The following is an 18,168-nucleotide window of genomic DNA, read 5'->3' as shown; positions in this document are numbered from 1 at the left end:
CAACTCGCTATAGTCTAATCAATCTAAAACAAGTCGGGTATTGTTTGCTATATGTCTCTTTGGCATTAATCCTGATTGAGTCTCATCAATAACAGAACTCAGAACACACTTGAGTCTTTTAAGCACAAGTTAATATCATATAATCATTATTAAGAAGAAGGCAAACAGAGGGAGAAACGAGGAAACATGAACACTCAAGATCTTCAGGATAACTCGAATAATAATGTTGGAGGAGACTGAAGCTAAACTCTGGGACTGTGACCCTCCAGGATTCCTCACTGTTAGAGCGCCACCCTGTGGCTGAATAACGCAAGGACACTAAACTAATAGTGTTCCATGACTAGAATCTGAAACTTAAATTCTATCTCAGTAATATATATATATATATATATATATATATATATATATATATATATATATATATATATATATATATATATGAATAAAATAATAATTTTTAATAATTGAAATGTTGTACTATATGCTTTTTCTATTCATCAGAGTTAAAGAAGGAAGCGCATCTTCCGTAAGCTATAGTTCATTTCTGGTTTCTAAATAGAGGCGTGGCAGAGATGAGCTTTAACGCGTTTCTTTCGGTTTTGATTTCAGTGTTGGTGTTGAAATGGCGTCGAGTTCAGGTAAGAATCAAATTAAGGCACAAACATAGGAATGTTTCCTCAGTGATTTGTGCAGTGATTATGAAATATTAGCCAACAATAGACAATGGTTTATACTTCGTTTAGTTATTTCACGCTCTTATATGTATGTTTAAATGTGGCATTGAACACCAGGAAGAAGAATAACCGACGTAGGCTATATTAAAGGCTACATCTCACATACATTTTTACCCATCAATTGTGTTATCTAGGCGTAGCCTATGTATAGTTTTGCATTTTTAAATTCGAATTAACAACCACAGACATTTACATTTAAGCTTTAGTGACGCAAATGTAGCGACACACTCTTAAAGCATGTTGAGATTGATCAGATGTGTAAGAGTAAAATGATGCAAATATACGTTAAAATGAAGCAGTCAATTTTACTCCATAAATCTACACAAGCGCTGATTGTGGGAGCGCAGTGTTCACTTCTCCCTGAGCACGTGGTTATTGAAGTTCACGACTGGACAATATGCGTTCAGATTCGTAAATATATATAGCCTACACCTACAGATACATTGCACTTTGGAGGCTCGATATAAAGACCAATGAGAACATTGTGCAATGCGACTGCAGTACTTTATTATCTCTATTATATTTAATATTTATATGCTACTCTCAGTGTCACTTTCATGAAAATAAAAAGTCATGAAAAAAATAAAAAAATAAATGCTGTTTTAAAAAGAATGGTCTTGATGGGGGAGGAGTCAATTCGCTCGCAGAGTCACGCACGCATTAGCAAATAGCAATTATATTAGCATTAGCTCCTCATCCAGATCGATTATAATGAGCGCTATTAAATGTGAAGCAAAAGACCGCGGACTTCAGACACTTCTCAGAATAGTTCAGATTCAGAAGATAAAAACAGACGTATTGTTCTCTCCTAACCTGCTATTGGTCAGTAACTGAGTCATTCCACGAAACCGGTATGATTTGAGTCCCTCTGACGTTTTTAAATGTATTTTACCTATTGGGTCACCAAAATCTATTCTTAAAAGCTTTTTGTATCAATTGAAATGTCTCCTTTAATAAAGTTTAAAAATAATGACATACATATTATCTTTATATTAGAAATTATCTTGTTTTTCAGTTGACACCACCTATTTTGTCATGTCCCTCATGGCCTTCTTTGAAAGTGTACTTGGAATATGAATAATATAATTAGAAAAAAGTCCATACATTTTGCCATTCCCATGAATATCTATCTGTGCTTTTTTGCTGGTAATGTTTTTTTTCTAAGTAAATTCATGATTATTCATTAAAATCACATTATTTAGTTCCGTCCCTCAGTAATCCCTCAACCCCCGTTACACAAACCATTCTCCCCCATAAAACTAATGAACAGATCCTTATATGTGACATCAATAACAGGAATTAACATCATAGAAGTCTTCTGAACAACACTGTGTGTAGAGACAGGCAAGTTACCACCCTCTTTTATAACTATAACTTATTTAGAGTTGTGATAATGTGGTCGTCAAGCTCAACGACTCAACCCCGTTACATCAAATAAAGATAGAATTCTATTACTTGTGAAAATTATCTTTGTTATTTCAAAAATATACATGATTTCTTAATACAATGAATGCCATGTACTCTCTTGTTGTTCACTACATGTAGAGCAGTGGCCATTTTCAAGCAAAAAATCACAACCCCGTCACACTCAACCCCGTTACTTTTTTGCCACGAAGCGCACGCACATGCAAAAAAACACACAAAAACATGTTCGCACAGACACACAAACACATCAAAAAAGCACACAAGTAATATGTTTTATTTTGATGACCTATTTAGTCAGTTTATAATGTTCTAATGTATTTAAAGTTATTGTTGTTTTTCCTGCAGTCGGGTTAATAAAACTGAGTTGCAATTGCAATTTATATATGTTGTTTTTCTTGGTTACATAATGAAATACAGTGCTCATAGAAAATCTTTCAGTGAATTTGAGAAAAAAACAACTATGTATATGTTTAGCTGTATTTGTCTCTTCAACCCCGTTACCATCTTCAACCCTGTTAACCTTAGTCTCAACCCCGTCACACCTACATTTTTTTTTATTTTTTTTTATTTATGAATAAGTAATTTAATGTTTGTTGAACTTAGTCAGAAATGTTCAGAGCAATCATAAGAATACTGATTTTAGTTAAAATTCTGAAGTTAAGCCACATCTTTGATCAAAAATGATGAGGTTGCTGTCACAAAATGTGCCCATTTCAAGCTTTAGTATAGCATAAGTGTAAAATTATATGTAAATTTTACATTTACAATTACTGAATTAGTGTGAGGGACATATGATTAATAGAAAAATGTTGATTTCATTACAAATATATTTTATAATCATATTCAGAGAGCTCCCATAGTGTCCATAACGGGGTTGAAGACTAATAGTGCCCATATCTTAAAATAATTACCACTAATAATAGGGATTTGATGCCTGAGGTGGGAAAATATGATTTTCTGGAAGTTAAACGTGTAATTAATGTTGTGGGTTGTTCAGAAAAGTAATACATAAAAGTAAAAAATCCAAAAATGTGTTTGTCCAAATCGTACCGGTTTCGTGGAATGACTCAACTATTGGTGGCTTAAGCCACTGATTATTGTTAAAAGCCCCTGATCTTTTTGAAGATTGACTCAGGGACATTATGTATAATGTTATGGTCTGTTTACAGTATTCGTTGAATAAAGAATAAGGTTAGAATATATATATATATATATATATATATATATATATATATATATATATATATATATATATATATATATATATATGTATATATATATATATATAGAGAGAGAGAGAGAGAGAGAGAGAGAGAGAGATATTGTGAAGATGAGATGACTCTATCATTTAATTGGTGATAAATTAATACATTTTTGTATGATTGTGTTAAGTGTGTAATTGTTCATTGATTAAAAAGACCTCTGTGTGAGTGTGTGATTTTTTTTTTTTTTTTTTTCAGCAGCAGGTAGAAGAAGTCCAACCTTTGACCGTCCTGACAGTAAGTGAATTAAATCACTGGCAGTGATATTAAGATGTGTCAACTTGAAACTTTTATGTGTTCCTTTAATGAAACATTATGGATAAAGGGCCGTTCACACCAAGGACAATACCTATAAAGATAACGATATAGTTCTAAAAGTTGTTCTCAATATTAAAGAATAGCAGAGATCACACCACAACTATAACCATAATGGCACAGAGAAACAATATCACTGGAATCACTTTCAGAATAATTTTATCCAGCTGATGAACGATAAAAACATTGACAGCCAATCAGAATCCATCCTGCTGTCGAGCATTTAAAGCGGCAGACAAACACACACTTAGAATAAACAGAACGATATCAGATGCTAATATAGTAATCTTTATAGTTATCTTTATAGATATAGCAATTTCCAATACGGATAACCAAATGTAATGAATTCTTTTTACATAAGTGATTTATTTTGGATTATAACCACCACTATATGTGTGTCTGTGCGTGTGTGAAAGAGAGATTAGCTATTTGTGAACAGGGAGATAGAGTACAACGGAGACGAAACAGTCAGATTGCAATTTTTTTCTAAATGTCGATAAAAAAATTATCGCGAAATGAAGATGTTTCCATTAACCGTTGTTAAGCAACTAAAGCGTCATTTTTTTCTTTCGCGATAAATCATTCCAAAAATCATGGCAACGGATTTTGGTAGGTTTATATATCCCAGCCACCGCATTAACCATTATTATTAATCAAAGGAGACGTATGTGTGTTATCCAATCATTAATAGCAAGGAAAGACCCTTATTATACTTGAGAGCGGCACGTATGAGGTGTTTCTGGGTGTTTCTCACTCAGATCTGCCTCGAGGTCTTGATTGTGGCATTTCTTTGAGGTTTAGAATCCAGTATTCCTGTTATTCTTTGTCTTATATGAATTTAATAAAGAACTCTGTCTCGTATTCTGTCCATACGGTGTCATTATGTCATGTGAGCTGGAAATGCGTGAAAACTGTTTCCATTGCAGTTTTGCGAAATATCTCTTTTTCGAATTGCCTGAAAAACCACCTCATGCGAGGACAAAAACTTTTTTGCAATAAATGGGATTTTTCGCAAAATTGACGTGTTTCCATTGGGCGTATTTCCAATTCGCAATTTCAATTTGCGCAATTTGAAGGGTAACGGAAACGCGGCTAATGACTGTATAACATCAGATTGATCAGAGGCCGTGTTTACAGCTGGTATTAACATGCATTTTGGTCGATCTGATCACAACTGGACGGCTCTAAATACTGGTGTAAACGGGTCTAAAACATTTTGAGCTTGACCACTTCCAGAGGTAGTTGAAAACACATTCGAACGGATTGCTTTTGTAGTGTAGACGCTCATGTGGGCGAGTGTGTTCAAACAGACACAAAAGACCGTCTACTCTCCGTCTACTGATCTAATGCTTAACATAATGGGAAGAGCTCTAGCCAGACGGGATTTAAACTTTATCAGCTGGAGACCCAAGTTTGGTTTGAAGAGGAAAAACGTACCGAACACAATCCCAGCAAACACAGAACGTTGGCACAACGTAGCCAACCTTCTAAAAACGTTTTATCAACATGGCCAAAAGGTTGCTATAACTACGTTGTGTGGTGAAGTTGTTACAGCGTTGTCAAAATGTTGACATTAAACCATCGTTCAGGGCCATTGCTTAAGGTTGTGCCTAGGGTGTCTGGACAACCACTGGACTACATAATGTACTCGTCACTGCCCTGAAGCGGGAAAATCAGCCTTTTAAATTCCAACCACCTGTTGTTGGGCACTTGGGCTCATTGTGTTTTCATTCATCATCGAGCAAGGATACGTGAGTATTGCGTTTAGCCAGTTACCTCAGCTATCAAACACAACCTACAGCTTTAATTTCTAATGTGATTAATGAAGCATCGCTCGCACTGTTTAGTTTTTCGTTTGATTTTTCCGCTATTTAGTCTCATTCGTTTCTTTGCTCCTCTGGATTTGTGGATGTTTCCCCGGTGACACCTGCTCGGCTACTGTCTGCCATACAGACCCGGTTTTGTTCATTAAATGTTCTGATCTGCCTTTGCTTTTCATGTTTTATTTATTATACTTAAAATAAATGTGTATTCGTTTATTTCTTTTCTTTTCTTTTTTTTCACAAATGTATGACTTTTGGAAGTGCAATTTGATTATATGCAATTTTAATAAAGTTGAATTAACGAAACCTTCTGTCATTTTTACTCTTTAAAGTGTAGGCTACACTTGCAGGTGTTGATAGCCCCATTAAATAATATAGATAAACAATAAATGATAAAAAGTATATAATTATCTAACAAAATACACCATATAAAAATATTGCCAGAACGTCGTCTCTCAGTTGCTGAATGTCGCGCAACAACGTTGCTACAGCCCTGTCACGTCTTACATTTCTACGTTGTTACAATGTTGCGAGCACGTATACAGCGACGTTGCCATAGCAGAAATGCAACGTGCCAGAGACGTTGCCACAACGTAAATGTGTTTGCTGGGATGTTCTCTCACCATTCCTGATTTCTAACACACACTCACAGCGTTCGGCTGGTCTTGTATGGGATGAATTTAGCCTCAAAATGATTAACACATGCATGCACAATTATCCATTAATTTTTTTACTATTCACAACCAAATGCCTTTCAACTTGCGTATGCAAATTTCAGAATTAAATGAATTTGCAGCAATTTGTACAAATAGAGACAGATTTGTGAATACAAATGTTTTCTTTTGAATTAGTGTATCATTATTTGCGCATGCAACACAGAAGATGCTTTTGTGGATCAAGTGACACGCGTTCATTCATTGACGTCTTTTCTGAGTCGATCTCATTTGATTCATTTGGATTTTGAGACTTTCCTTTCGCGGTTTTCAAGCATTTCACAGCACACACACAAACAACTACAAATGAATAGGCCTGGTGCTGATTACTAATGTGTGCTCAACTACACATCTATTTGACAAATTCACAAATGTGCGCCACTACATTTAAACTAATAATTTACAAGTTGTGTGTGCAAAATCCAGAATCACATTAATGTGCAGCATTTTGTACAAATAGAGACAGTTGTTAATACAAAGCTTTGATTTTGTATTGATGTAGGTCAGAATTAGTAAGAACAAGTAAGATTTGTGGATCCAGTGACACGCGTGCATTCACTGACTCGTTTCTAAGTCAATCCTATTTGATTAATCTGGATTTTGACACTTTCATTCTGCCAGTTTAGCCACGATCTACACACACACACACACACACACACACACACACACACACACACACACACACACACACTATCTTTGTGGGGACTCTCCATAGACTTAATGGTTTTTATACAGTACAAACTGTATGTTCTGTCCCCTTATACTAACCCTACCCCTAAACCTACCCATCACACACACACACACACACACACACACACACACACACACACACACACACACACACACACACACACACACACACACACACATGTCTGGTTCACTATCTTTGTGTGGACTCTCCATAGACGTAATGGTTTTTATACCATACAAACTGTATATTCTATCCCCTTACACTAACCCTACCCCTAAACCTACCCATCACACACACACACACACTAACCCTACCCCTAAACCTACCCATCACAGGAAACATTCTGCATTTTTACTTTCTCAAAACAACTCATCCTGTGTGATTTATAAGCCTTTTGAAAAGTGGGGACCGCTGGCTGGTCCCCACAATGTAGGTGATCTCAGGTTTTACTATTCTTATGGGGACATTTGGTCCCCACAATGTAATATAAACAAGGGCACACACACACACACACACACACACACACACACACACACACACACACACACACACACACACACACACACACTAACCCTACCCCTAAACCTACCCATCACAGAAAACTTTCTGCATTTTTACATTTTCAAAAAAATATTTAGTATGTTTATTTACCCATTCCCCTCATGGGCACCACTGGCTGGACCCCACAATGGAGGTGATCTCATGTTTTACTATCCTTGTGGGGACATTTGGTTCCCACAATGTAATATAAATCAAACGCACACACACACACACACACACACACACAGCTGACTGAGAAAACCTGCTACCACTAGATGGCAGTAGCTGCTAAAACAGACAATGGCATCATAATGGGACCTTCTAAAACACTTAACATTAAAAATGCTTAGCTTTTAACGTAAGAAGACGGTGGTATTAAAAAACCAAACTCTGTACACACCTTATTAATACCTTATTAGTATGTGCAAAAAAGAAGATGAGCCCAGAATATGAACGCAACACTTGAAGTTTTACGTTAAGCCTTTTACTCCCATAGAAACCCATTATAAAGAAAATGTGAAATTTTGCAGCTGTGTTCATATTCTAGGCTTCTTTTTATCTGCACACAGTATGCCGTATTAGGTGTGTCTTCTTACGTTAAACGTTTTTCTGTCAGGTTTCGTGTATGTGAAAGAAGCGAGGACTCATTTGCAGGACAATGGGGTTTTAATGATAATACAAATACATATATCAAATTACATTTATGCATTTGGCAGACGCTTTTATCCAAAGCAACTTACATTGCATTCCAGGTACACATTTTTTACATTTTGTCAGTGCTTGCTTTCACCTGGGAATCGAACCCTTGACCTTGGCGTTGCTAGCGCCAACACTTTACAGCATTTTACAGTATGACATGTGATTACATGGTCTAGACACATTACTGTAACTCACCCTTATAAAGACCACAGTATACTTCACTTTTTACGTGCGTGATTCCGTCATCAGAAGAGTACACGCGCACTGTCGGATATTTCACACATTGCACGCGCAGGTCACACACATGCGCATTATATTTTTTTGCAGTAACTTCATCCACAAGGTCGATTGTCGATTCACATGGTAGTCAAAGAAAAACTGCGTGAACAGTACAGACCGTAACGCATGCAAGCTACAGCAACAGTGGAGGCCTACATACACTCTTAAAAGAGATTGAACCTTTGGGGTTCAAAAAAGAACTTTAAAGTGCAAATATGAACTTCTAACTATAAAAAAGGTTCAAAGTTGAACCTATAGGTTCTATAATGATCCACTGATTATTTGGCACATGTTGTCAGTTCATTTTAGAACCTTTGTTGTGGCAGAATGGTTCATATAAGAACCTTGGCCTGTTGTCAGGTTCCTTTTTGAACCTTATAAGATGGACTGTAAAAAAAATATTTTTTATTTTGTTATTAGGCCCTTGCTTTGCTATTAGCCCCTGAACATACAAGAATGGAACTTTTAAATTTGTACACATTCAAAGCACTTGATCATTAAAGATGCTCCATTATTGTTGTTCACCTGTTAGTTTAAAAAATACTTTGCACAATTATAAGCAAAACTACAGCCCCGAAAAACCCCTGCTTTCAGGTTGATAAATGCAAAAAAAAAATTTTATAGAGAAGTCAATAAAATATAATTCATATATATATATATATATATATATATATATATATATATATATATATATATATATATTATGTCACATAAAATTTGATGAAAGTGATGCTTTTGAAAACATATTTCTGACAATAAATGAAAGATTTTCGAAATGGCATGTCTATTTTGTCTCGGCGGAGCTGAGATGAGAACAATCGGAACACGGCCGTATTCTTGTTCAGCTGCTTAATCTCGTTGTCAGTAGACCATGATCGCGCACCGCTCGTGCATCCCATGCGCGTATGGCTAGCCTTCTACTCAGAACTCCGACACGGATAAATGTACGCAGCAATACATAATGAATGTTCCTGGGAGATCCGTAGTTAGTTGCGCGGGATGTGGAAGCGCCCAAAAGTTCCAGAACCTTTTACTGCCCTAAAAAAAAAAAAAAAAAAAACCCCAAAAAAAAAACCTCATGCTGCTGGCCGCCGCTGCAGCAGCAGATCAATTTGGTCAAGTTCAGCACAACGTAAGGAAACAACAAGGTAAGGAAAATAAGACTAAATGTGTAATCAAGTGATTACTGATTAACAGTAGGCCTAATGTAAATGCTAAATGTCCTAAAACCTGTTGATAGGCTACTACAACAATGCAAAGTATATGCTCTTAACCTTGCAGTTTTTATCATGTAAGACTCAATTTCTCCATTTCTTTGCACAAAACTCTCCAGAAAGCCATTTAATGGTTTATTTTTATTTTTTTTAATTCACGGGGGGGGGGCATATATATAGCCTATATAGGCTATATATATATATTTTTTTTTTTTACATAGTTTTCTTTTTTCTTTTCTTTTTTTGATACAGATAGGCCTAATCTATTGAAACGTTGGGCTATTAATTAATTAATTACTCTTGGATTATTCTAACAAAAATGACATCCAAGAAGTAATAATAATATCAATAATAATAATAATTATTATCTTTTTTTATTATTATGCATAACAATAATACTGTTCTGATTAGCCTACTATTTTTTATATATATATATTAATAGTAGGCTAATAACATGCATAGTCTACCTATTATTATTTTTAAAAGTTTTGAAAATTTTAACAATGTATTTGTTTCCACACAAAAATCAGAACACATAAACCTCAATAACATATTCATTTTTGTTTAGCCACTTTAATTGTGGTAATACTAAATAATAACAATTCATTAATAATTTAATTAAATTTTTACGTAAATCACAAAATCTTCAATGGTCTGTGCAAAAAAGAAAAAACCGTTTAAACCGTTACTTTGTTGCGTGACGTCAGCTGATGGACTACTAGAAGATCGACGGTAAATATTTTAGGTAAGTCAAAAACAAAATGTCAAAATAACTATAAACATTGATATCTGCGATAATATAATGAGTGTAGTGTGTCATAATAAGGTTTGAGCTCATTTTGTGACTCTTCTGTTGACAGTAAGATCGCAAAATTTATTGGATTCAGACATTGAAAAAAGGTAAGAAAAATATGTGGTTTATATTTGTTTTGTTTGTTTGTTTTTACCTCTTTTACCTCTACCTCCTCATTTTTATTTTAGAAACATTACAGTAATACAATGTATTTTTAGTTGGCTTATGGATATAAGGCCTAAGCTATAATCTTTTTAATTATTTACATCAGTGGTTCTTATCTAAAATTCATTACTAATTCTAGCTAATTAACGTTATTCAGTTTCATTTTAGTTTCTAGTTAAAATAAAGAAATATATACAACTAAATTGAAGCTTTTAATCAAACTCCTTAGTGTTATTTTTGCGCAATTGCTCAGGGAAAATTATACCCCATAGCGCCATCTAACGTACAACCAGTATAACCGTTTTGAACGCAGAAAACTAAACGGTATAACGTTTTACATGTATATAATTTGTTGTATTACAAAATGTTTAGGGATAGTTCACCTAAAAATTAACATTCTGTCATCAGTTACTCAAATTGTCAAACCTGTATAATTTTCTTTGTTCTGATGAACACTAAGGAAGATATTTTGACGAATATTTGTAAACCAAGCAGATCTGGGGAACCATTGACTTCCATAGTAGGAAAAAAAAAATACTCTGGAAGTCAATGGTTCCAGTTAACTGTTTGGTTACTGACATTCTTCAAAATATCTTCCTTTGTGTTCAGCAGAAGAAAGAAATTCATACAGGTTTAAAACAACTTGAGGGTGCGTAAATTATGACAGAATTTTAATTTTAAAGTGAACTATCCCTTTAAAATTCTTCAAAGTCAGCAGAACAAAGCAAGTATACAAGTTATACAGGTTTAGAAATCAGAGTAACTGATGACAGAATGTTCATTTTTGGGTGAACCAAAAACCTTTATGCACTGTTCGATTTCTGGTTACAGCCTGTATGGTCCGAGTAAAATTTGACCCTAATTGGATTCAATACAATTCCCCAAAAATCATGCTATGAAAAAAAAAAAACACAATCAGGTACAAATAATTAACTTTTAATATCAATGCTTTTCACACATTACAAAGAATAAATATATGAATTTATGATTTATAAAAATGCTTTGAGAATTGACAGTCTCCGATGCCCATATATGGCAAAAAAAAAAAAAAGAGATTAAAATCAGTACAAACATAACAGGCTTGCAGAACCACTGCTATATATCTTATTCGATTCTGATAATGATTAATTGTTTATCCCCATATTAAGAAAATGTATGTGATAACACATCTTTTCTGTAAACAAGGATGAGCACAGAGGTGATTCAGTGGACAATCCAAGATGTGGCTAATTGGTTGACTGCAAACAGTTTCCAGGAATTCATCCCTACATTTCAAGGTTAATCTGACAGAAATGCCCACTCTCTTTAACTGTCCACTATGCAGCAAACAAACATTCTCCCTAATTAAACAGATTCGTCATATTGGCCTTTACCATCAAAATGAACCAAAATTTGAATTCACATGCGGATTGAACGGTTGTGGCAAAACCAACAAAACCTTCAGTTCCTATAGATCACATATTTATCGCAAACATAGAGACCTTCTTTCATTGGTCAGTGAAGAAGAGGAAGTTTGTGATGATGATGAACATTGTAACTCAGAGGAACATACGGAGGACTTTCATGAAGAGGAGTTACCTAACACTAATGTGGAGGATATTGCTAACTGCAGAGAGTTTAGAACAGAAGATTTACTGCCAAACCTCAAGCGCAATCTTTGTCTCTTCATTTTGAAATTAAGAGAGAAGCATTGTATTGCAGCCACAGTTCAGTTCAGTATTGTGGAGAGCCTGCAAGTCATCTTTCAGGAGTTCACCACTCATTATGCTGAGATTATAAGATTTCATCTTCAACAACAACATCAAATTGACACTGATGCAGATGACAACTTATCTGAACTACTTGATCAGCAAAATATGTTTGATGAATGCCTTCGACAGATCAGTAGTGAATGGATGCTTGAGCACTATTGTGAAGATGAACTTGAATACATTGCACCTGTACAAATTCCGCTGGATCAAACAGAGCGACATGGTGCACATTTCCAGTTCATACCTCTCAAGGCTCTACTGAGAAAGATTGCTCATAATGAGGATGTGTGGGCAATGCTTAACCAAGAGAAAACACCCAAACATCAGGATGTTATGGAAGACTACACTGATGGAGACCAGTTCAAAAGTTGTGAGCTTTCTTCCTTATCCAATGTACGTCTACATTTCTACATCGATGAATTTGAGATTGTCAACCCTTTAGGCTCTAAAAGGGGAAAACATAAACTGACAGCTGTGTATTTTAAACTCGGAAACATTGATAAGAAATATACATCAAAGCTTGAGAATATTTACCTTTCATCATTAATCAGACATCGGTATATTGAAGAAGATCTTACCAACTATAACAATCTGTTTCAGCCTTTGATTGAAGAAGTGGCATCTCTTGAGACAGAGGGAGTGACTCTGTCATGTAATGGGGAAAGCAGAAGATTCTATGGCACAGTAGTCACCATCTCAGCGGACAATCTTTCAGCTCGCTCTCTGATTGGGCTGAAAATACATTTTTCACATGGGAGAATATGTCGTTTTTGCATGGCCACAAAAGAAGACATCACTACCAAATTCAAAGAAGAGGACTTTACTCTAAGAGACAGTGCTAATTACAGATACCACCTGCAGGCTGTCTGTGAAAATCCTGATAATGGGTCCGTTTATGGTGTGCAGAGAGAGTGCTGTTTCTCATCACTTAACTATGCTCCTACAGTGATAACTCACTTGTTTCCACCTGATGTGATGCATGATATCTTGCAGGGAGTTATTCCTAATGCTCTCAGATGGATTCTTCATCAGTTAATCAAGGATAAGCACTTCACTCTAGATCAACTGAACTATGAAATTGACAATTTTTCATATTCTGTAAATGATAAAACATCTAAGCCACAAATCTTGACGGAAAGAATGTTTACCAGACTTCATTTGGTATTTCACATGGGGCAAGTTCATCACAGAACTTTGCTCAAACAGTGTGGCCAGCAAATTATCAGCTACCAAAATTTCCTGTGGCAATACAAAAAAAACTTGATGAGGAGAGCAGAGATTTTTGTTCTTCAACAGGACGGAGCAAATGGAGATCAAAAATAATTCAAACACTGTTTGATCAGATGTGCACATATACATGGTAATTATATAGCATAATTAATAGCATAATTTTAGAGCATGATAGAGGACACATTTTTTCTCTCTTTTTTTTTTTTTTCAGGTATCCAACAAGTGAACAATACAACAAGGTGTGTTCAGCCCTTGTTACTAAATACCAATTCTTGAGAGACAGGACAGGAAGGGGATATGTAAGAACATGACAAAGAGTTTTTCAATTTCATAAACCCTTTAATACTTCCTTGATATTGTTATCTTGAAGGTTATACATGTTCAATTAATATTTTTCAATTGAAGGAGTCATGGCATGAGATTCTTAAGAACAAATTCAAGAAAGAAAGATCTCCCTTGGTTGACATTGAAGAGATAAATAAAGTTCGCAGCAGATTCGGGAAAGTAAAGAACCAGATGATTTCTCAGAGCATCCAACAGACAAGTGTCACCAATAAGGTAACTAATAAAGAAATAAGTATGCCAAATGATACTACACCTTAATGGATATAATAGATGTGTTTATTTATTTTTTTAGACTGAGGATCTATCTGGTATCCAAGACATGCACCAAAAGAGACAAAGGTCTGAAGAGGTAAGAGTCACAAATAGAATAATCTTCAAGATTTAAGAATAGGTATGTTATTTAAGAATAGCATACCTCTAAGTATGTTTTTTTTTTTTTGTGGAAAGAGTGAATCAGGAGAAGATGAATACAGCATAGGGATCCACTTGGAGAAAATGAGAACAGAATGCTTGAAGAAGACACCAAATATCCGACTTTTACAGGACTGCATGGCACGGACAAGGAATGAGAGGGAAGACTATGTGACACATCACTCCACTAAAGAAATACTATCACGATATCCGGCCCTTAAAATCCCCTCAATTGTGAGTAGAATTGTATTCCAAATTATGACTTCAAAGCAATGAACATTTGCACATTTGAACATTTTTGTTAATATTTTTTTTCCCTTAATAGCTTGTATTAGAGTTTGAAAGCATACTTGATGCAAACATTGAAAAGAACATTCTGAAAAATCTTGCCCTGGTGGCACCGAAAGTTATTAATGAGTGCCACAGAAGAGAAGTCGGGGTGGATATTTGTGCTGAGTTGGCTGAAGCGAAAAAAACCCATATTGAATTGGCACACAAAGGTAATATATATAAATGAAAATGTAATCAATTTGTTTTTATGGATAGTAAATACAATTTTGCAATTAACACAAAACTACCCATATTTTTACAATTTTACATTTAAGGTCTCTCGATGGCTGCTGCTGTCCTGCTGCTTCCACTTTTATTCAAAGAGAGTCCAAGATCTCTATATATTATCAATGAGGTATAGTATACTTAAAAAATAGTTTTTTATGCCCATCTCTTTGAATGTGTGCAGGTTCCACTATAGAGTGGTGCAGGTATGACGTCAAAACCCCACACCCTGGTTCACTCGAGATTATATGGAATTTATCATGGTTTTCAATTTATTAGTGAAATAAAGCCTGTGGTGGTAAACATAATTTGACAACATTTTGTCACCCATACCGAAAACGCGAATTTTGAAGCAATTTTCATTTTTGGAAAAGTACGTTTCTAATAAGTAACTATATAAGACAATGTGCATATGCAGTTTACAGTGTTAAACAAAATGTCAAAGTATCATCAAGTTATGTTTAGCGCAGGCTTTATTTTGCTTATATATTGAAAACTCCCATTATAAAACCCCATTGGAAACTCTCAAAGGAGACAGTGACAAATGACTCTTCTGTGTTCTGATGTCATTCTGATGCACCACTCTACATCAGCAGCAACATCGAGGGAGTAAATGATGAGAGCATTTTGGGGGAACTTTTCCTTTAATGGTGTCCTATAAATTTGTGTATAATTTAAATTTATAATTACATTTTCCCACTGAGATCCACTTCTAATAGTATTCTTGCAACCAAAACATTCATTATTAGTTTTATGACTATATTTAGACTAGAACATCCAAATATTCAGCAAATTTCACCAGTTATGATGTCACAAAGTTGCAGATTTCTTAATGACCAATTCTTTTTTTAACTTTTTGAAAATGTTTGAAAAAAAATTATAATCATAAATGGTATTTTAATTGCTATATATCATTATACCTTATATAGCATTATCCTTTCTTTGTTTAGGAACCCCGTGCACCCAACCCTGTGCTGTACATAAAGGGACGTGCCTTGGTTGAAGAGTCTCTCCTACAAATATTGATGGAAGGGGAGAAGGTCTGTGAAGTGGATGACCTGACCATGGCTCTTGCTGTTCTGATGGCAATACACTTCATCTTCAACATTGAGTATGCTGCAAAGATGAGAAACACCCTGACATTTGTTGAAAAGTTTTTAATGTGCCATAACGCAGAAACCAAAATACCACCCACAGTGATTAAAATGGCCAATTTCTTGTTTGACTGAATGTGTGTGTGCGTGTAAATACATGGAATGGGTTGTTGTGAACATTATATTTTTTTCCCATAATATTTTGCATATATACATAATATAAATAATAATAATAATAGTATAATATAAATAATATAAAATATATCACCCAGAGATTAAAATAGAGTGTGTGGGTGTGTAAATACATGATGTAAATACAATAAATGGGTTAATAATATTTATTGTGAATATTCAGTTGCATTCTGTTAGTTTTTTTTCATGATATATAATATTCTCTATATTCTATTCCAGTTTTAATAAGTCTTCATTTGTACTTTCTGTCCTGTGTTCACATTTGTATATGCCTATATTAAATAAATATTTCAAGAAGAATAATAGGTTGTGTCTGTGTTGTGAAATGGGATTAAAGTAGTAATGTATAATAATAATAATAATACATATATATATATATATATATATATATATATATATATATATATATATATATATATATATATATATATATATATACATACCAAAAGTGTGTATAAAAAGGTTCAAAATGGAACCCATGCGGTTCATTAATGCACCTTTAAGTAAAGGTTCCAATTAGAACAATTCAAAAATGAACCTTAAGGTTCCCCCACAGTTGCAATTTCCAGGAACCTCAAAAGGTTCATTTTTGAACCTTTTCTTCTTAGAGTGTATGGAGTTGTAAACAAACTTTGTGTTCAATATACAGTATATAATAGTGCCATGTCAGTTATATAATGTGGCACTGATTGAGCGCACGTGGCCTGTTCAGCACCATCGCTGTCAATCAGAGGTCGCTGTCCGTGGTGCTGAACCATTTTTACTTGACTGGCAAACTGTTTTCTTTGTTCGTCAATACAAACTTGTCAAAAAATTTGCCTTTTCTTTGTGTTTTATTTAACATATAAGCTTACTTGGCTCATCAAGTGACACATTATTACATATGCATTCATCAGATATTTTACGTTTTTTTTAACGGTTTTAATTTTAAAATGACTTGGTAGCAGAGGGCCCCATGATGAAGCTCCACCCCCACTGTACTGAGAGTCTAGCTCTGCCCCTGGTGGCCTGACATCTACATCTGATAGAGAAACTGAGGGCGTATAAATCTTTAGATGCCTATAACTATGTGCTGAATGGTCCCGTACAAGACTTATGAGGTACGACCTGAAGTTCTGCCTAGCCAGCACCAAGGCCAGAAGAGTGTATTTCTATGTATTTTCTAGAAATAAAATAGTCCAGATACAGCAAATTAAGTTTTTAACTTTATGTATTATATTCTTTCTTACCAGGTTCTTCAAAAAGTCTAATCACAATCAATCACAACAATGTAGGCTATATGATCATAGATGATTCCCACAAATAATCAATAGTTTAGAAAACATTATGCGATAAAATTTCAAACTGGAGTCTGTGCTCCGTCGATTCTTGCACCCAACAACACAACAAGATTTTAATCTCCTTATGCAGCGAATCTGTGAACATGTTTGTGGCCGCGCCTCCAGTTTTCCCTTTGTTTTGCCTCCAGCTAACGCCGTGACGTAATCGTGACGTCGGCGCAGAAAGGGTCTATTCACTCAAATAAATAAGGAATCACTTTCCCTCAGCCTCTGCGGTAGGTTATGTCCGCGAGGCAAGTAATAGCAAATAATATTCCAATTAATTTCGGGCGGGTTGCGGGTTGATGAGAGGTAAATCATGATTTTAATAAAGACACGGAAGTCTCATTTCAAATTTCACTGGGAAACGTAGTGAACGAGCGTCACTCTTACTTTCGTTTTCAACAACAACGCCTTTCTCTCGAGCACCTCCTAGTGGTCATTATATAAAAAACAAAGGAAAAAACATGAGATATTGCTTAATAATAGCGTATCAGCTATAACTATACACAAAATAGGCCTATACATAAGCTTAACAGAAATTATTCTGATAAGAGTGTTTTTCAACAAAAAAAAAAAAAAAAAAAAAAATTCGTCTTGCATTAATGTACAGACGAA

At 34.8% G+C, this 18,168-nt stretch overlaps 2 protein-coding genes across 7 annotated transcripts in view; both read left to right on the top strand.

Moving 5' to 3' along the window:
• The first annotated feature begins 590 nt into the window (after positions 1-590).
• Positions 591-18,168, top strand: part of LOC311295716 (uncharacterized protein) — a 123,757-nt gene continuing 106,179 nt past the window's right edge. Inside the window, exons 1-2 of one of the 2 annotated variants that reach the window (XM_084417203.1) lie at positions 591-638; positions 3,620-3,658. In XM_084417203.1, coding sequence (XP_084273329.1) covers positions 623-638; positions 3,620-3,658 — 55 coding nt within the window. In that variant the 5' untranslated portion in view covers positions 591-622. Of the gene's footprint in view, positions 639-3,619; positions 3,659-18,168 lie in introns of those variants that run through there. The other variant, XM_084417205.1, reaches the window with a different exon arrangement.
• On the top strand, positions 9,206-16,523 carry LOC311295726 (sterile alpha motif domain-containing protein 3-like). Of its 5 annotated transcripts, none has more exons than XM_084417224.1 (10): positions 9,208-10,595; positions 11,839-11,930; positions 13,701-13,764; positions 13,846-13,873; positions 14,040-14,192; positions 14,272-14,328; positions 14,427-14,624; positions 14,716-14,890; positions 14,996-15,075; positions 15,896-16,523. In XM_084417224.1, the coding sequence occupies exons 2-10, from the start codon at positions 11,840-11,842 to the stop codon at positions 16,172-16,174; spliced, it is 1,125 nt and encodes a 374-aa protein (XP_084273350.1). In that variant the 5' UTR covers positions 9,208-10,595; position 11,839; the 3' UTR covers positions 16,175-16,523. The 5 variants fall into 5 exon arrangements, 4 of the variants coding, with proteins under 4 accessions (XP_084273350.1, XP_084273348.1, XP_084273349.1 ...); XM_084417222.1 differs by having other exon boundaries at positions 9,209-10,595; positions 13,846-13,933; XM_084417223.1 differs by lacking the exon at positions 9,208-10,595 and having other exon boundaries at positions 10,606-11,930; positions 13,846-13,933.

The sequence above is a fragment of the Rutilus rutilus genome (genome assembly GCF_951802725.1).
Source record: "Rutilus rutilus genome assembly, chromosome: 8".
Classification (NCBI taxonomy): Eukaryota; Metazoa; Chordata; class Actinopteri; order Cypriniformes; family Leuciscidae; genus Rutilus; species Rutilus rutilus.
The sequence above is the reverse complement of the archived record's forward strand: the minus strand, read 5'-3'. Positions and strand labels throughout refer to the sequence as shown.